General features: G+C 41.5%; 1 protein-coding gene across 1 annotated transcript; it reads left to right on the top strand.

The window, feature by feature from the left end:
• Positions 1–4,187: 4,187 nt before the first annotated feature.
• Positions 4,188–23,826, top strand: slc16a2 (solute carrier family 16 member 2). Its single transcript, XM_080466069.1, has 7 exons — positions 4,188–5,241; positions 14,663–14,807; positions 15,662–16,151; positions 18,258–18,401; positions 19,851–20,079; positions 23,035–23,301; positions 23,397–23,826. The coding sequence occupies exons 1-6, from the start codon at positions 4,818–4,820 to the stop codon at positions 23,283–23,285; spliced, it is 1,683 nt and encodes a 560-aa protein (XP_080322195.1). The 5' UTR covers positions 4,188–4,817; the 3' UTR covers positions 23,286–23,301; positions 23,397–23,826.
• The last annotated feature ends 681 nt before the right edge of the window (positions 23,827–24,507 follow it).

The raw sequence follows: 24,507 nt of genomic DNA, 5'->3' as shown, positions 1-24,507 counted from the left end.
GTACGGTAGATGAAAACATAACTTTTGTTGGTCGCTCAACTTTTGTTGGTAAAGGTAATAACATACAGTAATCAGCTTTGCTAGACTTGGACGTCCATACAGTAAACTTACTGCATCAGATTGTAAACTTTATAGTACTTTCCTTTCCCTTGTGACACAGAACACACAAATATTTTCTTGATTTCATACTACTTTAGTTTTCTACTTTCTCAAAGTTGTAGAGGGAAAAACAAATTGACCGTATTTTTTTTGTTGCTACGTCTACGTATTATGTCTCATACAGCATATATTACGGGTATGAAATAATGGTCTAATGCCTGAGGAATTACTTGCTTTGTGAAGTGTAAAAATGACAATTCATAAATCAATAAAACATTTTCAATAAAATTCAAAACTGTTCCTCATTTGTTAGATTTTTTTGAGATGTTTTGGTGGACTGGAGAACCTGATAGAACACAAAGTCAATTGTTTAGTTTTTGGCTGTGATGAAATCAAGAGATAAAATGAAGGCGTCCGAATGAGGACATTTCACAGTATTTTGCGCCGGGAGATCATAAATAACATGTTGAGATTTCACATATTTTTCTGGTTGTTCAGTTTTGAGAAACGGTTGTACTGATCGAGCATGGCTTCTTCAGTCCAAACACATAACACACTTATGACCCTGAGTTGGGTAAATCTGTATAAAATATGGATGAAAGGACAAATGGATGAAGTTTTTCCATAATATAGTTGTACTTTTATACAATAAAACACGGGGAATATGTGATACTTTGAGTTTATATTAGTAAAATAGCTGTCAGAGTTGAACACATCAGTATAAGAGTCTATGTCAAGTGTGTCAGTTATGCCGTTTATTTGGGATGAATTAAAACACAAAGTTTTGTGTATTTGGTTCATTCTCTCTGTTTGTGGAAAATCTGATGCAATGATGGCCAGCATAGAGTGCTCGGTCCCTCATGATTAGAAGGTGGGCGACTCCCGGAGGAATGCGTGCACTCTCCTCTCAGGTGAAACCAGGCGCAACACGGGAGTGAGACACACATCTGAGCACAGATTGTACTGCCGATAAAGTCCATTGTTTTGTCTTCCAACATGCCCTTATGTGCTTGATGAGTAAACTGCCCAATAGGTATATCTGGAGTGGGCGGCATCACTAAGGAGATGGAGTGTATTTACGCATGACTTTCTGCTGTCAGTGTCGAGCCAGCGAGTCAAAGTTGTGTTGCTGTGGTTCCAAGGTCCCTGAGGAATAAAGGGAGCCACAGAGGGTGAGTCATGCTATCCGAAGTAATTAGTTGCTTGCCAGTGCAGCTTGGCTCTCCCACCAGCGCAGCGTGTTGCAGCATGCTTCTTGTCACGTGTCAGACAACCTGCACGTAGCACCACCCCCATGTTCTAGATTGCGCCAGTGTTCAAAAGAGATTTTCGGGGGGGGGGGGTCATTAAATATTACTCGTACGACATATTAATAGTTCCAGGCAAACATACTCCATTACTTGTTGAGCCGGTTGGGATGGAAAACCACATTCACTTTCATCTTTACTCACTTGTTCGTTCAGACTTGGATTCAGAAATGTGTTGGCCTCATCCCTCTGCTACCCACACCTCTCCGGAGGATTTAAAGTATTTCAGCCGAGACAGGAAGCACTACCCCGGGCCTGATCCCCGTCGCCTTTGACCCCCACTTCATTCTAAAGGAATCCGAGCGTAGTCGTATGATCAAACTGTGAAGTTGTGCGAACTGCTATTTTAAGCCGCCAACCAGCTGTGGAGCCGACGTGGGCCTAGTTGTGTGTTGAACCCTCAAGGGGCTAATTGAAAACAGCCGTGAGATGATGAAGCAGCCCGAGCGGATAACAAAGTCTCACATTCCTGAATCCAATACATACTTGAATGATTACAGGACATTTATTTCTTATCCTTCCATCGCCTTTTCTGTCTCTTTGTGTCATCATTGTTGCGCAGCTCCAAACAATTTGTTTGCCTCGTTTCCTACTACTACTACTAAAACAACAATACAGCATACAAGTGCTGGTATTTGAGAAAACAGTCTTCAAATTTGATTTAACTTCAATATCCTCACTGTTGACGCAATTGTCCATGAATGGTGATATCAAAACTTTTTCTTCTGTGGGAACGGAACATAACAAGTCTGTTTGTATTTAAAAGAAAAAAAAAACAGAAAAACAAGCCAGAACGATTTTTTGCCTTTGATTTTACCAAGTGGGAATACTATGCCAATGATAAAGTCAGCTGTTTAGATGTCTCCCTGTTGAATGTTTGTAATCTGAACATGAGGCCTTGCAGTGGTGAAGTTTTTAGCACTTTTGCTTCACAGTGAGAATGGTTCAAGCTCTGTGTGAAGTTTCCATGATGGATTGGTGACCTGTCCAGGGCGTCCCCTGCTTTCAGCTGGGATTGGATGGAGCGCTGTAGAAGATGGATGGATTGATGTCTAATAACAAACTGTGATTTGAGAAATAACATTTTGCCATGAACGCCTGACATACTCGCAACATCAGAGGTGGAAATAACAAAGTTCTGATTTATGGACACTGCACTTCAATGGCATTCCTTTTAAAGAAGGCTATGTTTTCTTTTTTTCTCACACTAAAGTACAATTCACACCATATAATCTAATTAGCTAAGTTTAGAATCATATCATTCAGTGGTTTGTATTTTTTCCTCAAACAGAAAATTCATCCTTCATATTAACATTGAGAAACAATTTGACGTTATTTATTTTATTTATTTTGTAGACCTATTTTTAGTCTGTATTTTGAACATATATATTATATATATAAATGTAGATAAACTGAATCAAATACCTGCTTTTCACAATGTGGTTAAAAAGTCACTAATTCTTTAGAGTTTCCACCTCTGCTTCACAATCATTTCTTTATACTTGCTCTATTGGAGCATGTCAGTTTAGTGTAAATACCCCAAAGTATGACTTAACCTTAGCATCAATATTCAGGGGAGGTTAAAATGAAGTGAAATTTGTAATATAATGAATGATAACACAACAGTGAGAAACAGAAACATGTACAAGCTCGGATTTTGTTTTTATTGGCCTTTGTCAAGCGCTTACACAGAAGTGTAGCGCCACCTGGTGGTGAATTGTCACTACTGCTGCTCATCTTCTTCACTGCTCCTGTAGACTTATTGCCCTGAACATTAAATCAATAGGTTTTCTAGCTTTGCACAAGGCAGGGACAGGTTTGAGACACTCCGGAGCATTCATATAAAAAAGTTCATCTTGCACATCTGGGTTTATTTGATTGAACATACCGGACTGGTACACAGATGGAATTGCTTTATACCTTCGAGAATTACAATTATACATTTGTAGCATATTATTATGATTTATTCCACATATGCTTTGTGTTTATTAGTAATCTTGAGTTATCATTTGTCACGTTTATCAAGTTATTGCCAACTGCAACTGTAGTGTTAAATGTTTTACAAATGTATTATTATTATTACCATAAAAATGGTAACAAAGCAAAACATAAAAAATCATGATCCGTTTCATTTCACTGTTCCACATATGTTTTATATTTCTAACCCCAATGCAGTCACGAGTCCGTTTTTGTTGCTCAATATTTTGTCCCAGTGAATATCAGAAAGTGGAGTGAAAAACCTCCCAGTAAAATGTACAAATCATAGTTTTATTGATAACTTGTAGAGACCTTTCTATTCGGGATAGTGAAAAGTTTTCAGACTAATATAAGTTAGCCAGAGTTTGCAGGTTTACACCAGATGGGTTTAGTTGACTGCTGCTTGAATACTCGTTTTTAGCAAATCAAATTATAGGGGTCTGTTAAGGACAATGTGTTCTCCAAAATTGCCGAATAAATATATATTATTCTTGTTCATTCATTCATTCATTCATTCATTCATTCATTCATTTATTTATTTATTTATTTATTTATTTATTTATTTATTTATTTATTTATTTATATCAGTAGTAATGATACATCCTCAGTGTGTACGGGCAGTGAGCACTCTTTCTTCTCAGTAGTCGGAAACGCGGCGGCGGCGGATGTCTGCTTGAACGACAGGATGTTGTGATTCGTCCCGTCCCACTCGGGTCCCACTCGGGTCCCACTCGGGTCTTTCCGTAAGCAGACACGAAGCCGCTCGGTCGGACTCGGCTCCAACCGACGTCCATTGGCCTGACGGAGGAGGCGGGGGCGAGCGGCTGAATGACGGCTGGGGCTTTGTTGACATTTAAGGAGCAGGGAGGCTGCCCACGGGACCCGCACAGGCCTACCTATGTTCCGTTTCCACCGCGGTGAGATGTTACATGAAGGAGGAGGAGCGCCTGATCACAGTTTGTAAGCACGGGAGGTGTTGCGGACTTTTTTTTTTTTTTTTTTTTTTTTTTTGCTGGAGCTGAGTGCGTGACAGGACGACTCGGCGTTTGAGGCGGAGCAGACGATTTCTCAGGTTGATCCGTGTTTTGGCACCGAGGAGCCAGAAGAAGTGAATGTATGGCGTAAAGTCTGCAGTTTGCGTGTGTTACAGAGAAGGAGTGTGTGTACGTGTGTGTGCGGGGTCCTGCTGGTAAACAGCCACGCGCATGTAACGCGCGCAGGTTTTATTCACAGAAGTTGACGCTCTCGGACTTTTGTCTCCGCGCGCAGCGTGTAGGTGGCTCGTCTGCCCGTAAAGGACCGTCCGTTCTGCACTCTCGACAGATCTATAGCCAATCAAATCAGTTATTCAAATCGGTGCTCTTATGTCAGTGACCTATATCCCATGCGGGTGCGCCGGGAGCCCACAGTAACCTCTCCAGCGGACCAGACAGCATGGGGATCAACGGTCTAGACAGCCAAGCGCAGCCGTCCGGCGGAGTGTCCCAGACGGAGCAGCCGGCTGCGGATCCTCGGATGGAGCAGAAAGATGCTCCCCGGGACTCAGACGGGAACAAAGATGAACACGCGGCGGGCGGCGAGAGTAAAATCTCGAAGGAAGACAGCGACGTGCGGCTGATCGAGGCTGGCTGCAAGTCGACCCCAGCTTCCGACTCCGAGGCGGGGGTGCAGGCGGACGACCACGGCCACGGAGGCGGATTCGTCCCCCCGGAGGGAGGCTTCGGCTGGCTGGTGGTTTTCGCTGCGACCTGGTGCAACGGGTCCATCTTCGGCATCCAGAACTCTTTCGGCATCCTGCACACGATGCTGGTGAGGGAGCACACGGACCCAGACGACCAGACGTCGCAGTTCAAAGTGGGTGAGTAGCGGGCAGACTGTCTGTTCAGGGGAGCCCGGATCAAACGCCACATCAACTGGTGGTGGTGGATGCGGATGGAGTCACTTCAGGATGCAGGCTCGGTTCACGCTTGTCATGTCAGGGAACACCAGGACAAAAGAGGCACACTTGATTTTCATGTCATGCTCCAATTTCTTTTGTGAAGCTATACGTTGCCGCATGGTGCATATGTGGGTCAGCCCACGAGTTCAAGCAGGATTACTTGCACATAAATTGGTGCACTGAACATAGTGTTATGTGACACGTGTGCCTCCCCCCTATACATTTAAGATGTGCATATTATTTTGCAGTTACTTTGTGGTGTTCTGAGATGACTACCCACAGAGTGAGGACAGCAGCTCTCCACCAAACATTGCAGCAAATGTATTTGTCTTGGTAACAAAGAGACCTTTGATGAGGTCTTTCCCACCCCAAGGGCATCAAGTTGGAGATTCTACTTAAAAGGCAGTACATCCCACCCAAAAAAGAATGTGGCATGTCCAATTTAGGATTTATTACCTTTTCACAGATCTGTGTTAGAATTGAAAGGATATGACATGTGACGGAAAAAAACCCCTCAAACTTTTGCTTGATTGGAGATCGATTTTGTTTCTCCCACAGACAGTGTAAGAAGAAAGGCCTTCTAATTCCAGGAACTGCTATTGACTGTGTCACAATACGACTGTTGTTGGCCATTGATTCTGGCTTCATAAGCACTTCAAGCATTTTATCACATCATCCTGTGTAGGATTCTGTCACGAGGGTTCTCCAGCAGATTTTAAGATTATGCCTTTATTTTTTTACTTCTGCCACTTGGCATAGAGTTGCATGGCAATGGGGGAGGCAGGGATAGAACGCAGAAGGGGAAATTTAGGCCTTTGCATAAAAATGACTGATGTTGCTTTCTAGGAATATAACAGTTCATTTGCAGATGCATTTGCCTCCAAGAGAAGCTCTGAAATCCACAGATCTATTAATATTCAAATTTGTGGTCCATCAATATTTTTTTTAAAAATTGAAATGAATATTTCCTGCATGTTGAAAAAAACTAAACTGCAGTTTGCATGACTGGAGATTTTCTCCTAAAATGGTACTAAAACGCACAAACTTGGCTTCTTGGTTTTAATCGTGTTATAAGCTCCTGAGTTAATTAATAATTACTGGACTTCTGTTTTCTTCTTTCCTTAGATATAAAGTTTTGAATGCATGCATTGTATGATCTGTCCACATTTCAGTGGAAACATTTAAAAAAAAAAAAAAAAAAAAACATTTTTAAAAATGTATTCCCTATTAAGTGTCAAAGTCACCATTAATGATTCAAATTAGTTTGAATCTGGAAATGGAGGATTGTTGGAAGACTGTTGCCTGGAACAGTTGTGCCTTTCATTATTATTAGCGTGACGACAGTTAGAGGGGAAAAAAGAAAACAAACTGAAGCCCAGTTTTCCTCTTTGTTTATGTAAGCTCGGGTAGATATCTTTACCATCATCTTGCACCTTGTCAGAAAAGCACATTTTTTGTCTGCAGGCAAAGCGTTACATTCACATTTCTGTGTGGCACAAAGCATGATAATCATGCATCTGCTCTGGAAACATGCAGTCTGAATTTTACTCGTGTTCCCGGAGTCATTTGAAACCAGACTTACTCCTGATATGTTGCATCGACAAAGGGCAGTGGGTGTCAAGAGGTTTCCTCATCTGTCCCCCCCCCCCCCCCTTTTTGGACTTGTGAAAGATTTTATGCCCAGCTGTTCTTTGGATTTAATTCTTGCTGTACTCTCTTATGAGAACAGATTAAGTGAGTAGGCCGTGTTCTGATCTTTCTCCTCGGCAGCAGAGGGAAACATTGGGAAACAGCTCAATTGCAATATGTTGTACAGGCTCTATTTCAACTATCCAGTCTCGGAGGGGTTTGTGACCAATAGTTAAACTCACTTAGTTCTGTAAACCATTTAAAACACGGCAAGCTGCTTCAATTGCTATAAAAGTGTAGGACCACAGAGGGAGTGGGCAATAAGAAAAGACTGGAGATGGTTAAATATCAGTTTAAGATTGTCATGAGGTGTTGCTGAACTCCTTTTACGAGTTATTTATTAAGCCTTGAGGGGGAAACAAGAGCTTTTTAAAATACCCCGTCAGTACGTGGGGGGTTAGATCTGCCTTTTTTTTTTTAAATTTAGGAACACAAGAATGTATTGAGGCAGAGGTGAGTGGGTTAGGACTCACAGATGGTGTCGTTTTCTTAAACGATTGCAGCATGGGAGCCGGTTTTATTCTTCAAGCGACCACACGCAACAGAAGAGAGAAATGTGTTGTGGATGTAGCGCAGGCGTCCAGCACAGCATTCTTTCAAAAATGGGGAAACAAAGAACAGTGCTTGTATTTACATCCAGTGGGGAGCGAGCGGCTCCTTGTGCGGTGATGTGGGACAAGTGCTCGGGAGCGCTGAACCTGACGGGAGGAGTTCAAAATGCAGCGCTTGCCGGCTGCGGGGTCTGCGAAACCTGGGACTGTGTGAAGGGACAGAAGAAAGGGACTGAGTGAGTGAGGGATGAATTTTTCATTTAGGTTGCCTCATATGCTTTCTGCCTATATGCAGCATGTGTGAGACAGAACAGCGGGGGGCATTGTGATGAGAAATCCGAAGCACATTGTGTCCTGATTGTGTCTAAATGTTGAGTTGAATTCAATACTGAGGAAAAATGAAATTCAGTCCTTATTAGTTTTTTTTTTTAAACTTTCACTACCTTGTCTAAAAACACAGCGGGGGCATTTGCCACGCTCATTTTGAAGTGCTACTGCAGCACTAAAGAAGAGCCATTTCACACAACTTACGCATTAAAGTTATCCATGAAATGGCTGAAAAGACATTTGAAAACCTTGATAAGCCTGACACAAATCACCAACAGTCCTGCAAGAACATTTTAATAACATATGTGCCACACTTGTCCACTCTCACGCACTAAATTATACAGTATATTGTCCAAAATGGGCCATGGTAACTACAGAAACACACATTAAAACTCAGTCAAATATCGACACGGACTCAAAATGTTGCAATATTGTTCAAGTTTGTGCCGCAATCATTGATTTGTCTGTTCGATCACACCACTGTTGTCCTTTTGCAACCTTGAACCCTACCTGTTATTTTGCTCAGCCATCATCAGTATTGGGCTGGAATGCGTTAAGTTGTAACGCTGAATCCACTTGTACATATTAGCAGGTATTTATAACCTAAAGGCACCGAAGAGATGTCTGCACTTGACATTTCTTCGGGCTTGAAAAGCTTTTAGGATTATTATGGGACACTTAAAATAAACAGAGGCTCCTAATGTTTGTATAGTCAAAGCTTTTTCTTTTTACTTTTTAAAGCGACAGTACGCATAATCGTCAAAAACATCAACACAACACTACATGTGTGATTTAAACGGGTAGAGTTCAGTTTGAATCGCATACATCTTGTTGTGTTTAGTCAGTGCTCCCCTGTGCTCCCTGAGATTTCTCCGGCATCTTCTGTGCAGCGAGAAATCCCATGTTGGCAGATCGAGGTGCAGGGTGGCATTTTTGGCATTCCAGAGGGCAGGGGAACAGGTTCAGGTTGGATCAGTCTTCAGAGGCTCCACACACTCGCACACAGTTGCGTAAAGACGAGAAAAACATTGGGCATAAAGAAATGTGGATTACAGTTTTCCCTATTAATTATTCTTTAATTTTAGCTTGTAGTCTGTGATGACGCGGCACAGAAAGATACACCTGTCATGCCAAGATGTTCGGTCTGCAGGAGGTTGCAGCTTTTCAGTCTTTCAGCCCATGTGGTATGTGTCCTAAATACGAGGCCGGTGAACGAACCCGATTGTGAGTTCATTTCAACACCAAAGACATGTGCATTTAATATATCTATAGGCTTTCTAGCAGATTCACCCTTCCAGATGACATTGTGGATTTGGAGCATTATCCTTTTCATCACCAGAAGCAATGCCTTTCAGATTACATCTCAATTTGGGAGATTTCTAATAAGCAGGAAATGCAGCCTGATAGGTTTATGAATAAATAAATATATATATATATATATATATATATATATATATATATATATATATATATATATATATATATATATATATATATATATATATATAAAATGTTGTATATTTTATACAATAGATGCTTTTCTCATCTTGTAAAATTGTGTGTACCAAAGCACAACCGCAACACCTATAAGCCTTTAATGTAATTGCTTTGTTTATTTAAACAGTCAGTGTAATGTTGCCTGTATGTTGCATTTCTTAAGTACGTTCTGCATAAGGTTCAGTGTTTTCTTTCTTTTTCTTAATAGAATAATCTCTTTTAATGTCAGCTGTGGAAAAAGCAGTGCCACGATAGTTGAATGCATTAATTCAATATGACCTAGTGAGGAATTAAGAACGATAAGCCTAAAGAGCCTACAAAATCACCGCTGGTAAACAACTCACAGTGAGGAATGTACTAAACATTAAATTATGCAGACATGCCAGTGGCAGCTGCTTTCACGAAACACTCTTAAGTCACAGTGAAAGTGAATGTTTAGCGGACTACTTGCTGGTAATGCTGTATGGGAGTTTTTTTTTTCCCAGCCAAACCTTTATGTCGTTAGCCAACCCTTCATAGCCGCTATGATTTATAACTTTGTTCTCTTTCAAACTATTATTTGCTAGTTGACGAGAGTCGTGACTCACGTGACAATTATTCATGCGTCACTTATTGCTCTTGGGAAATGTAACTTGGAAATATGAAATTATATTTATATAACAGTGTAAACAATAGCACTGTGCTTATAAAAGTAGTGCGAGTGACAGATCTTAATGGTCAAACATATGCCCAACCTCCCAGTTAGATAAATAGTCACAAAATGAATAGTAGGAAGGAGTGAATCATAAGTGTCCAGCCAATGTTTTACTGAAATCATTAAGAAGTTGCTCCAATTTATAGAATGTTAATTATAAACAAAAGTGAACTTTGGTCATGAAATATTCTTTCTTCCTATTATGCAAAACGTTTCCATGCTAAGGATTTAAGTGTCTCTTTAAGTGTTTTATACCTCTTTCATGCTTTCTGTGCCAAGGGCCCTTTACATCACACATCATTGTCCAGCTCCAGCATCTGCTAAGGGTATTTCATATGGCCTTGAGGAGTGACATCCACGTCAGCAGTACAGTCCTGTATGTCCTTGTTTCCTTATACAGTTCAAAAATATACATGGCCATTGTTTGCTTAAACAGCGAGGACCCGGGACGTTTCCATACACACCGTGTTGTATTGTGTCGAGGAAGAAATATTTCCTGTTGTATCTGCGTTGGCTCCAAACGGTTTTGTGGGAAAACATTTTGATAGTGACACTTTTTTTTTTCTTCATTTTTTATTATTACTTTGGCACACATGGGTTTAGAAGAAAACAATATTTGTGACGTAAGTGTGACTGATATAGTTTCCTGTGCACCGCAGGGGCATTTCTCCAAACGACTTGGCTCTGCTCAGATCTGATAAAGAGGATGCAAATTAGATTCTGTTGGTGCTTCACAAGACGTTTAATTCAAAGTCAGAAGCAAATCTAACAAGAACACAGTCCGGTGTAAAAAAGAAAAGAAAAAAAAAAAGTATTTATCAAGACGTCGAAGCAGCTCCATGCAAACGTGTGCAAAGGACACCCTCCTAACCAGTGTAGCAACCAATCATGTAATTAACTATTTTAACAATATAATAACATTTTGGCAGTCCATCAATAAATTACATTATTGTAGAGAAGACCACATGAAAATGTAAAAACCAAAGCTAATATTGTAATAACACATAAGAAAGACTGTAAAACCTTAAAAATAAAAGTTTTCTGATGATGTAGTCATTAAAGTCATTCATTGATGATACATACTATGGTTTTACTATTTTAATTAATTTTGTTATTTAATTGGGAAATTATTATATTATTGGTTGTATTGTATTTAAAATGATTATGTTGTTCACCATTCTGGCATTATTGTTTGCCCCATTTATATCGTCTCATTGAAGACAGGAGCTGCTGATGAACTAATATCCTTGAACTTGGGCGAATCCCTTATTTCAATTAGGATGTTCCTTTAAACCTCCTGCAGCATTTTGTGTCACAAGATGTTTCTTGTTGGCGTGTACACAGGGATCTCTCTCTCTCTCTCTCTCTCTCTCTCTCTCTCTCTCTCTCTCTCTCTCTCTCTCTCTCAGTTTCTCGCTGTCAGACTGCATCTATCACACAGAGAGAGGAAGGTTTGTTTAGCCCTGTAACTACTGCTACCCACACACACACACACACACACACACACACACACACACACACACACACACACACACACACACACACACACACACACACACACACACACACACACACACACACACACACACACACACACACACACACACACACACACACACACACACACACACACACACACACACACACATCTATTTCATTCCGGTCCTCTCTCCTTCACTGAGTTCTTTTCCTTTTGTCTGAAAGTGTTTAGACCTAATCCCCTCTAATGAGTCCACTTCACTCGGCCCATTCACAGACCTTTTCTTGTGTCAGGGGCAGGGGAAAAGGGGGTTTGCGGGTTAGTTCGGCCAAAATACAGAGGACACAGTGAAGTAATGAGACACAAGTCTGTTCTATTGATCCCCTGAATGTACTTTGGACCTTAAATCAGACCTTGTCTTTTTTTATTGGTTCAGACAAATATGCAGATACTTGCGTTATAATAGAGCCTCGGAGCTCTACATGAAAGCTTCTGGTCCTGGCTCTCAGCCTTGGATGCTGTCATTCCTCTTTCAAACCCATTTCTTCAGCCATTCAACTAGATAATGTGCCCTACTCTGCAGAGAATCATCCAGGATGTACTTCACAGGAGTGCAGTCCAGTACACATAAAATGCATCTCCATATAAAGTCGAAACTGAACTGTACGGAGAGAGCATGCAATTCTGATCCAGAACTCCGAACGCCAGCATGAAATACTTGATCCAGTGTGATGCGTTTGGCAGCTGCGTACACAGAAACAAGATTTTCACTGACGAGCTCCCAAACGATTGCGAAGGCGACGTCATACACAGTGGGACATGTAGTACAAATTCATGTAGGAGAGACCACGGTGACGAGCAGAGAGCGAGTTAAGAGCCTGTGGCCTTCCCAGACAAACCCTCTGGACATGTGGTAATGGACAAGGCGCAGAAAGGTTTGCTGGTGATAGACTGTGTGGTCTCATGTGAGAGCTACATCAATAAGAGAGAACATGAGATGCTGGAAAAATACCAGTGATGGTAAAAGTAATCCCCGTCGCGGCAGCACTCAAGGCTGTTGCCATTATTTCTTAGATTCCAGGCACCAGAAGGCCACAACCCAATGAAAACCAACACAACTCTGTCAGAAGTTCTGATGATTAGCACCAAATACAGCATAGTCATTTCGAGACACCTTCACAGAGCAAAACCCAAACAATTTCTCACTAAAATGCACTTTTGTGGTGCGTTTTCATCCTAATCAACTTCATGTCTAATGTCCAGCTCAAGAACGTTAACACAGGACCTCTGTGTGAGTTGTTGACAGGGATATAGGAGTGTGTGAGCAGCAGGACTAAATCAGTCTTTACTTCTTCCTGCTCCTTTTTGTTCATGCAAAGGTAGACTTAAGCGGAGTAAGTTGTTTCTTTTGTATTTTGTTTTATTCACCTCAATGTTTCTTTTCTTTTTTTATGTTTGCATATTCAAACTAAAGATTCATTCATCCATTCATTAAAGCACGACCCGCTTTACCACTTAAGTCATCACTTTCTTATCTTATCGTCTTTCTCTGTAAGCATGACGTTCGTACAAAGATAGTCATTGCTTTTTTTTTGATTCTTTTGCACGGTTGGGGGATTTTTGAACGTGTAACAAAAACGGTGTGAAATCTCCCGGTGATAAATCACTGTACTTTTCAAACAGTTCTGGAACTGATCTCATGTAAGTTTGCCAGCAACTTTTTAATATGGGAAGGAACGGCAAGATCCAACAACAAATAATGGTCTATCGCTCCCTCAAAAAAAAAACGCTGGATGTCGGCTATATTGGCTGAGATGTGAAAAAACATTTGCATTTGTTTTCTGTGGATGTCGGGCCTGTAGGTGAAAGCTATAGAATGGCCCGAGTTCAAGAAGTGCATACCACACAAGCGCGTTTCCCTCCCAATGTTCCGCTTAGACAAATAAACCATAGGAAGACTGGGGTGCAGGCCCACCCTCGCACTATTCAGAATTTGGCTTTGTAGTGTACTCTATGTACCAGAAAATGTATACATTTATAGAACAGAATGTGAATCTCCAAAACAAAGACTTTTGTTTTTTCGGTCCTGTTGTATAACAGTGGTGTTGCAGAACTTGCAGAGTCTTTGAACTTGTGCACGTGTCACTACACAAATCAGTCCGTCCAACCACATATTTATCAGTTCCTCCCGTCTCATTTTGCGTTGAGTTGTTGGATCAGTGTGACCTACAGGCGAGACACGGTCGTAGACAGCACAGCTACCTTTGGTCTCTCGGAGATTGGACCCAGACATGAGTTGTTTGTGCTACAGGGTACACTGTGTCTCAATTCTGCCTCGTTATGTTTTAACACTGCCTGGATATTTCAGCGCATACCAGAATGATCCGCTTTGATTCACTTGGTGGGAAACCCCGTCCAGTGTGTTATAGAGTTAGAAGAAGAGTAACATATTTATTTTGATAACAAAATCACAGCATGGTCACAAGAAAAACATTTTTTTTTAAATTATTATTATTGAGTAGTGCATCCAGAGGCTTCAAAGCTTCTGCAAACATGACATTTATATGACATTAAAGAATTCAGGTTGCCTGCAGGGCACGATAAGGACAAGATGCAACATGAAGTTCACATTTACCTTTTCACTGGCCTGCCAGATGGCACACATGCAAACTGTCAAAGAAATATGGCCAAACAAGAGTAAAAGGATGCGTGCCTTGTTGTCCTTTTAATTCTATTGAATTATTACTAAATCTGATGCAAAGTCAATACTCATTACAGACATTTTCTTAGTAGTACATATAGCATAGTTTTTGGTTCACAATAAGAACAATAAAGCTTCTTTATTATTTCAGCTTTATGACATGTAACAAGAGTTTCATGGCAGAACAAGCTGGGTTTCCTCCGAAAAAAACGAATTTAATAGCCTCGATGTGAATTCCACCGCACAGCACAATATAGATCTGTATGTGGATTTATCGCACCGGGGGGTAATTCATGTCACGGGAACTCATATCTGTAAATCAAATAAAAGGCTGTGTTGTCCTTCTTTTACAGCTCGCAGTATTTTTCTGTTATTGATGATGGATTCTCTCTCCTCTGCAGCCTGGGTCGGCGCCCTGGCCATGGGTATGATCTTCTTCTGTTCGCCTGTGGTCAGCATGTTCACGGACCACTTTGGTTGCAGGAAGACCGCTGTCAGTGGGGCATCGCTGGCGTTCATAGGGCTACTCACTACGTCGTTTGCAAAGTAAGACATGTTTTAAAAGTGAATCACATATTGACAATTTAGAATTTAGAATCAACAATTCACTTCGAATTTTATGTTTATGGACTCGTGTTCAGGTAGAACATGCAAACGCCACACAGAAAAACCTCAGTCACGTACTTCTCACTGTGCGTGTTGATCTCATCTCGAGGATCAAAATTAATGTAGCGTATTTAGACTTTTTGTTCTAAATCCACTTGTTCTCCTCTAGAGAAAGTGGGTACCTAAAGAACCCGCAATGCACCATTACCACTTGCCCTTGTATACGATGCATCTAGTTTTCTCTGAACTGCTAGATCTGATAAGCACGCTTCTTCACACCACCATTTTTTATCATTTCAGACACAGTTATCAGCTCTGACATCATTTGGGCCTGTTGATCATAAATTACGGCGCTTCCCTCTGAAGCCACAGAAAGCTTATTGCTGCTTTTTTTCCCTTTAAGATTAAGAAATGGACTGTGATTGTAAAGTTACACGATCAGACTTTGAGTCCAACAGGTTATTCTGCACTACATGATTGAGCTGAAAACATTTATTTTTGATAGAATTTTTTTTTTAAAGAAGTTAGATAATTAAACAACTGAACCGACAAGTGGGAAATTTTTTTTTCCAGTTTCTTCAGATGATGTTAACCTTTACATTTTAAACCATTTGCTGAGCCTTTACTGCAGTAATCACACTGAATTTTGTGAGTTCTTGTTCACTTTTGAGGCAAAAGTATGGTTTGTGTAATTAAGTTTTTTAAATAAACGTTACACTCGCATTTGTTCATTTATGTAATAGCCTTTTTTTACTCTTTCTCCCCGTTTACTCTTTTTTTCACTCCACTTGTAGCTCTTTGGTTCTCCGCTACTTCACATACGGTGTGTTGTTCGGCTGTGGCTCCTCCTTTGCCTTTCAACCCTCACTGGTCATCCTCGGCCACTACTTTCGCCGGCGCCTGGGCCTGGCCAATGGCGTGGTGACTGCCGGCGCCAGCCTCTTTTCCATGGGACTCCCGGTTTTACTCAAGAAGGTGGTGGAGCCTTTGGGTCTTAGCAGAACCTTCCAGATCCTCAGCCTCTTCATGCTGGTCCAGGCCCTGTTGGCACTCACATTTAAACCTTTGCTCCCCGCCGGACGAGGCATGGGCCCACCGGGCATGAGCCCTGGATTTGGCGAACCCCAAACTCAGGCTGCACAGGGTGGTAGCAAGTGGAACAGGGCCATTGTGACGGTCAGGAAGTACTTCAACCTGCGTGTGTTTCACATCGTGACGTACCGGGTGTGGGCGTTTGGAGTCGCCACAGCTGTATTGGGCTACTTTGTGCCATACGTTCATCTGGTAAGAACATTTAATTGTTTTGTTTTTGTCGATGTGTGTGCACTGAATTTAATCACAATACTCGAGATTATATTGACATTAGAAATGTGTTTCTTAGAATTGCTGTGAGACGTAAATGAAAGCTTCTATGAAGTAAAAAGCTATGTTTATATAGATCTTTTTTTTTGTGGTTGATCTAATTGGCAAATGACCAATCATTTATGTAATGTTTTTCCTGTTGTGTGATTGAAATGTTGAAACGCTATTGGTAATATAGGTAGGTCCACAGTGAGACGATTACAGCATAGAGACTGATGGAACCGACTATATATAATGATGTGTTTGACATAAAATTATATGTTTTAGCTGGCTTTAGCAGAGTGAGCAGAAGATTGATGCCAGAGCTGTACTGTCGCACTGTAGGTGGTCTGATGCCGTTCGATTTCTGTGGGCCTTTCAGAAAGAGGACAATGGAATGCATGTCAGCAGCGTAATTGAGCAGTGGCTCCCTGTCTTGCTTGTTCCTCTCAGTGTGATAATAGGTTATGTGAGGATAACTGCTGCGATTGCCTATTGGCTGCCAGGTTTTCAGAAGATGACAGTGTGTGACAGTGTTTTCAATCTTTTCCCATAACAGTTTCCATATCTGCGTTGGAAATCGAATGTTTGTTTTCCTCTAAGAGGATAAAGATAATCATATCTCAAAGAGAACCATATTACTCCATATAGATGCCTTCTGTCTTCTTTTCATTTAACCTGAATTGATTTGAATTGAACCACACCACTATAAAAGCACACTCTCCACTTTATAAAGCTGAAACTTCCACCTTCAATCTGCCAGGCAGCATTGAGTTTTATGTGTTTTTCTTTTTATCATTTTCATTTTTACTTTCTTGTCCTGTTCGGCAGCTTAGGCAAACAATATTATGTGATTGAGAGCCTTCCGGTGTCAGAACAGTTTTTTTGCTCCTGCAACAGGAAAAGATTTGAAATCTCCTCCTGTTGCTGCCTTCATCGGAAACTGGCATGGCTGTCGTACGAGGCCAGGGTGGGAACGCTCCAAGAGAGAGAGGAAAGAGAGGAGAGAGAGGGGGGAAGGTGGGGTGGGTTGGAGTTCAACAGACAATACCCTTGTTGATGGCATATATACCATTTACAGTTACCACACATCATAACATTTTCCAACTGTTGTGAGATTAAACAAACAGCACTGATTTGTATATTTTGTCTTTTGTTCCAGTCCCTTGGCTCAGCCTGCCAGCTGTTGACAGCCTCAACATGGGCTGAGAGTGAAAAGAATGCTACTTTTATATGGCCAAATAGCTGTTTTCTCCCTTTGAACAACATCTGACCATGCAGTTTGTTTATCCTTGATATTGTATTTTATTGCAAGAAGGGAACTGCACAGTTTGAATAGGACGATCATAACATAGCGATGAATCTGGAAGCTAAGTCACTCCCAAGTTGTTCTCTGTAATGGTTAGAATGCAAAATGCAATTATGTTTGCAACGTCTGTGCTTGACCTACGGCCGGCTTTGGTGTGAGATAGTGAGAGATGGGGATGTAGTGTAAAGCAGAAGCATTGAGCTGTAAAGTTGATCTCCCTCGATCCAGATGTCGGATGTTCCAGCTCCGGCCTCCCTCTGTCAGGCCTGTTGTTTCAGGCTCGGGCCCAGATGTAAACACAGCCCCGGTCTTTGTATTGGCTCGACCACCTCAGGAAACCTCTCCTGTATGGCCTCTCTGTATTCCTAAGCATGCATAATCTATGGCCATTGATGAACGTAGAGCCCTTCAAAGCAGAGCAAATATTTCACAAGGGCCGGTATGTTCAGGAAAGACTTCAGAGGGTGGTTTCATGTTTTGGATCTGATTTGGGGGTCATACCAGAGGAGAGTGGGAAGGTCTTACTTATATGCGATGGGTCTTCCTATCCTGCTGTTTCGAAGACATTTTGTTATTGTCACTTCACAAAGTTTATTGACTTCGTAGGAAAAATAAGTTTTAATAATCAAATAATCACCAGCAGGTTGCACCACGTCTTTTCCATTAAAGCCGTTTCTGTTTTTCTAAAGCAGCACAAAAGTTGCCAGCTCAAAACATCAGTTGTTTTCTTTGTCTGTCAGATCTACTTTGTGAAGGAGCAATTCAAGGAGACCCAGAAGGAATGGGTGCTCCTTGTTTGCATTGGAGCTTCATCCGGGGTGGGACGTCTTGTTTTCGGCAAGATCGGGGACCTCATTCCTGGTGTGATGAAGATCTACATGCAGGTGAAGGAATATTAACACAAAAATGTAGAACATTTAAAATGGTGTGTGGGGCTTAAGTCATACAGTATTTCTAAAATTGCCAGTAGCCACACTTTTATCCCTTCGAGTTATTTATTTTTTTAATCTTAATGCTTCTAGATGGTAGTGTGTACCATTATGCTACTTAATTAAACAACGACACATCTCACCCCACAGTAAGATTTGTTCTTAATTGCTCATTCAGATTTTATTTAAAGAAGCTCTAATCTTTAAAGCTTGTTTTTGCTACATATACATGTCCACATAATTCTCTAGTTAATTTGTAAACTGAAAAGACTTTAGCCTAAAATAATACTTGGGGTCAATTATAAAGACTTATTGTCGCTGGTTCCTTACGAACCCAAAGTATTTTATGTAATCCTCTTTCTTGTTGTGTTATACAATCAATTTGACACGGTACTATTTCACTGAAAAACATGACTCTTCATATAATTAGATTTATTCAAAGACTTCAGTGTTGCTTGGGTGAAATTAAAGGGTGTTTGCGATTAGTGAGGCACATTTGTCTTCATTATTCAGCTTAATGGCCGCAGGTAAACATGAGTCAGAATGTCTCAAAATGGAGCAGCTGCTGAGAGCTATGTAAATGGTGACAGAGTTTGTCGTTTCTTGCCTTTGTACATGTTGTTCTTGCTAAATGCAATCACGCAGCTTATCCATTAGCTGTGTTGACCAGAACTAGCACACTCACTGTGCATGTTCTGGAGGCAATCAAGCGCGATTAACATTAGCGGTGAGAGACCGCGTCGCCGACTAATTTAAATGTAAGCACAAATTGTCGTACACGCGAGAGATGTGCTGGTCTGTTTGGCCTAAACATACATGTTTTTTTAGACTCGACAGTCTTTTTCTCATGAGAGAGGATCACATCACACTATTTATTTTTGCCAGGGACTTGGAGCTGAGTATGAAAAACCGCAGCTTTACGTGACTGTCAAGAGTTGTGGGTTCAATGAAGCCGACTTCTGCAGATCTTTACAGTCACCCACAATACTGAAATAAATACCTTGCTTAGCCCATAAAACAAATGATTAAATGAAATGTCTTAAAATTCAAGTTTTACGATAGCAAGTTGTTGACCTCCTGACAGATTAAGGATTTTCGATTCATTTAACTTGCGTTTTCTGCAATTTTGTACGCTTGAGCCCATCAAAACATCTATAGTGAAAGTTCAATTAAGTTCCTAACAGTAGTGCCCTAACAGTATGTCAACGGCGAATTCACTTGTACAAGCAACATTTTTCTCAATAAAGGCCTGCAGGCCTGTCCTGTATGTAAAAACATGAACAACACGAGCCAGCTGAGAACAGACTATGTATTTATTTCTCAACGAGCAGCTTTCAGACGCTCATTTCACTGTAATTTAGAGACGAGACATTCATGGGTCAATTCCGCCTCCTTCTGTTTCAGGTGGTGTCCTTCGTTGCTCTCGGCTTGATGTCCATGATGATTCCTCAGTGCTCGGTGTTCGAGGGGCTGGTGGTCGTGTGCGTGTTCCTGGGACTGTGTGACGGATGCTTCCTCACCATGATGGCTCCTATAGCTTTTGAGCTTGTCGGGCCCATGCAGGCGTCACAGGCTATAGGCTACCTTCTAGGCCTCATGTCTCTTCCCATGACAGCTGGTCCGCCCATCGCCGGTGAGAAAACACACTTTTGTTTTCCTTCTTTAGCACTGATTTCTGCCATGCGAACTCGCAGCGATCTGGCACATTGCAGCGAAATTCAGGATGTTGGCAGTAATGACGTACTAAAAGCTGATTGATATTAGCAGAGAAAAACAGATGGACGGGAATTTATAGCCATAATAAAATGTTCTGCTCACCCGGGCAACCAAGAACATAAAGAGACGACACCGCTACCCACAGAATTACATTTGAACCGAGGGTAATTTCACAGAAAGGAACTTGTACGTGTAACTCAAAATATGGGAGAGTGAAGGCCTGACGGCAGCGACATAGATGGCACAGAGGATTGTATTCAGAAACAACTGCATGTTGTCTCTGGGAACTTGTGTCCTGTAAAAAAAGCACATACACAGTCAGATCCCAGTGCTCACTTCCCCTCAGGACTGATGTTCCTCTCATTTGCCCCCTCAATAACTGGAGTGTGTACACCAGCACTACTTTGATAACCTGCACACTCCCTTTTACAACGTCTTTTGTCTCTCACATGTAACTGCACCGCTTTTACAACTCAACACTTGGCTTTCCTGGCAGCTCTTTCCTGGCCTTTGTGGCCTCAGCCTGCATACAGGAGCTCCTATAAGAGCACTAATGGGGGAGCAATAATTTCATGACTCAGATACCTCTTTGCTCTTTCTTGCCAAACTCACACAGCTCTCCACACCACTGCCCTTGGCCTCAGCAAGCTGAAATCAGAGGTTTGATGTACTTCTTATATGAACATTCATGCTCGCTCTCCGTGCTCAAAACAGAGATATTTGTTATTAGTGACACCACTATTAGTCTATAATTCAATATCCTTAAAACTATTCTACAACTCTTTAGAAAAATTGTTGGAACAAAAAAGCAAAAATGTCATTTATATTAGATCTGTATAATGCCAAACAATACCTTTAGAAGAAGAATGACTGTGGCTTTAAAAAAAAAAAAATGTTTGCTGTAGTTAGACAGAAGAAACATTTGGGGGAAGTGGAGCATAAAGAGACAAACTGCCTCTTTGTTTCCTATAGTCCATATAGTTCTTGTGTGCCGTCAGTCTTTGTCAGTGAATATAACCTCTCTCTCTCATATGATATGGTTTGGAGCATCCAGTCCCAGTGGGATGCAACCTAAAGTGGGTAATCAGCTGAATGATCACACTCTTTGTGTTGGCACATAGCAACCTATTTTCAAGTAAAGGGCTGGCTATGAAGGCATATATACAGTAGTTTCATTTCTGTTTTTCATTATTAGCATTACTATTTAACCCCCCCCCCCCAACATATTTACACTCCATTCTAAAATAAAAACAGCAGCGCTTTTGTCTGAATGGGATTATCACTATATCACCATGTTCTGTACAGCCTGTACAGTTCCTGAGCAAGAATGCATATGTAAGAGGCAACACTGTAAGTGCACCCCCCCCTCCCCCCCCTCCCCCTCCTCCCCCTTCTCCCCCTGTCACAAGCTCAGCTTGTTAAACTTGTTGACCTTGCTTTGTCACCGTGCTGCACTTTGTTTGCTTTTGCTCATGTGGATGAATATAGGATGTGGCTCTATGAACCGCAAACAGGGTGATGTTTAAGTTCCATGTTATTAGGTGCAATCTCCTTGTTGACTCGCAATGCTGAGGACATGGAGCCAAATTGGTAGTGGGGATGAGAGGTGACTAAGTTGATAAATCGTTGATGTATATGAAGGGAAAAAAATAATTACAGAATTATTGATTACTGTTTGGGGTTTTCACACTTTTTTGAGTGGATTATAGTGGTCGTGAAGGATAAAAACAGTACTCACAAATCGTATTTGTTTAGCACATTTGGTGTTGACAATGCTACACAAAAAAAAAAGAAACTCACAGGAGGTAGATATAAACCACAAAGACGATGGTAAAATGACAAAATCAAAATTTGTCTTATATAAATGTAGAATTGAAACAAAACTTTTTTAATGTAAAAGTACATTTAGAAAGAGAAACATTTAAAGACACAAATCAAAAGAAGCTGGATTCCCACTATGTCTAAAAACCCCACTGTGCATTGGACCATGGCTTCAACAGTTTGGATGTGTGATGTGGATGTGTGGGACGCCTGGGCAGACAGTCACACACACACATGCACGCACGCATGTGCACACATGCGCACACACACACACACACACTTACTTCGACTTACACTCATCGCAATTAAAATCGATGTCTTTAAATTGTGCCTTTCAGGCCGGAGAAAACCGGGCAAACTTCGCAATTAGCTCTTGAAACTGCTGGGCATCAATAATAAAACAAAACAAAAAACAAACATGAAAAACTAAACAGAGTGGATAGCTTCAGGACCACAACATTTAATAACAGTGAAGATAAATGAAGATAGGTCTGTAAAAGTGCTGTCGAATTGTTAAATAAGACTTTATCCTGCAAGCTTTCCAGGCGTTCTCAGGCAGTTCGTTTCCAGAGTCGAGGTTACAGTATGTGGGCAGCAGAGAAAAAAAATGTAATTGTGGAGGGAAACATGATTTGTGATGTACCTATGGCAATAAACTTGAAAGTTGAAAAGCTTGGTTGCCTTCAGATTTCAGTTCTGACTTTGGAACAAGCAGAATGGACCCATTTGAGGATGTATGGCTCCGAATAGGCTCAATGCAGGCCAATATTTCAGTATTGTATTGTAGTAACAGTCCAGTGCATGTGAATGACCCTTTCCTGGTGGGTCTGGGCATTGGTTGGACTTTTCACATAAAGCTTTACTATATGAAGCATGATTTAAAGCCTGTTAATAAAATACATTTTACGGACAACGAGAAAAGAGGTCAACGCTTAAAAGATGTTCTGCTCTCTTTACTGTGTTTTTCTCATCTGTTTTCTTTGACGGTGATGAACTAATGTTTCATATTTGTCTGAGAATACCAGTGAGAACGTGCCCTGCCTTTCCACAGGTCTCCTCCACGGTTACTTTGGGAACTACACAGTGGCCTTCTCCCTGGCCGGGGTACCTCCTATGGTGGGGGGCGTGGTGCTGTTCTTTGTGCCCCTCATACACCGCCGGCTCCAGAAACGCCAGGCGTCACAAGAGGACACGTCCACCACTGCCCACATGCTGCCCGCCAGCCAATCGGCCGGGGAGCCCAAGAGCTGCTCCAACGGGGACATCCTGCCTGGTTACACCGACGTGGAGACGCACATCTGAGTCGCATGTTACGAAGGTTACACGCATTTACATTTCTCATGCATCATAAAAACCCGTTAAAACATTCCAATGCACAGATATACATTTTTATTTTTTTTCTCTTTTCTTCAGGGATTCCGCCCACCAGCACCTTCTGTCACCCTTAGATCGGGCTTTTCCCTCACTAGAAGTCTCCACTACGGACAATCTGTTGGCTGAACTTCAACCTTTCCCCCTCCTAGACCCCCGTTGGATGTTTGCTTTTTGTCATGCAAAGGAAGTGGTATGCCACAGAGAGGACTGAAAAGATGGCACAGCTGCGATGGATGACGGAAACATATGAGGAAGTTAAGCACAGCATAATGTCTACTAAATATGTTGCGTCGGTCGGGACTCTGTAGCACACACTTTCCCAGAGAAAAACAAAACAAAGATGGATTAAAAGTGTAGCCTTGCTTTTAGGACTGTTTTGAAAAAAGAAAAAAAGTGCAAATTAGTTTTAATTTTTATTTTATTTTAAATGCAGTCAGATGAACAAGTGATGGGATAAATTCACAATTCCTATATGTAGTACTTCATTCGTCTAATTATTTTGACACAATCGTTTAGTTATCGTTGCCAAAACACTCTCGAACTCAGTTGCCTTCATCGACTTACAGGTTTGCCGCATTCACCTCTTTTCTACCGTCCGCATTGTGGCTGCAGGACGAACTTATCTCTTGTAAATGTCACCGGACGTAACAGACAACTGCTCTGATAGTCGACCAGACCAGACACAATCATCTTAATGTTACCGCATCCATGTTTTGGACCGGCAGTGCTCGTGGTTTGAGCGTCAAACGTGACAGAAGATGGTGGATATATGCAAAGAACCCTGAGCGTGTTAGATCTACTAATGATTCGCAGTAGACCGTTGCGGCATGTTGCATGTTAACTTATGCAGTCAAGAGTGAAGGAGGTGAGCGCCTGCTGCCTGGATTTAGACATTTAGAGTTGATGCGAGGTTTTTTTTTTTTTTTTTAAATGAGTATGTGGAGCCTTAATGTCTATTTATACTCGGTGAACTCGACGGGTTTTATTGGCCCGATGAAATTTTTAGCCTTGTGCTCACAACTAATCCACATAAACTGCTTGCTACGGCTTTGATGGCGAGACCACGGGGGGGTGGGGGGGCGTTGGGATCATGCAGTTGTTACTGGAGCTGGGTGGCTGTTGATAGCAAAGGTTTTTATTATCTTCATAA

Source organism: Lipophrys pholis, assembly GCF_963383615.2.
Source record: "Lipophrys pholis genome assembly, chromosome: 6".
In the NCBI taxonomy this organism is placed as follows: domain Eukaryota; kingdom Metazoa; phylum Chordata; class Actinopteri; order Blenniiformes; family Blenniidae; genus Lipophrys; species Lipophrys pholis.
The sequence above is the reverse complement of the archived record's forward strand: the minus strand, read 5'-3'. Positions and strand labels throughout refer to the sequence as shown.

What these genes read in the sequence shown, in the direction of transcription:
- slc16a2 (XM_080466069.1), top strand. Translation starts at nt 4,818, where the DNA reads ATGGGGATCAACGGTCTAGACAGCCAAGCGCAGCCGTCCGGCGGAGTG. An exon ending in GACGTCGCAGTTCAAAGTGG is followed by an intron (nt 5,242 to 14,662) that starts GTGAGTAGCGGG and finishes TCTCCTCTGCAG; the next exon opens with CCTGGGTCGGCGCCCTGGCC. An exon ending in TGATGAAGATCTACATGCAG is followed by an intron (nt 18,402 to 19,850) that starts GTGAAGGAATAT and finishes CTTCTGTTTCAG; the next exon opens with GTGGTGTCCTTCGTTGCTCT.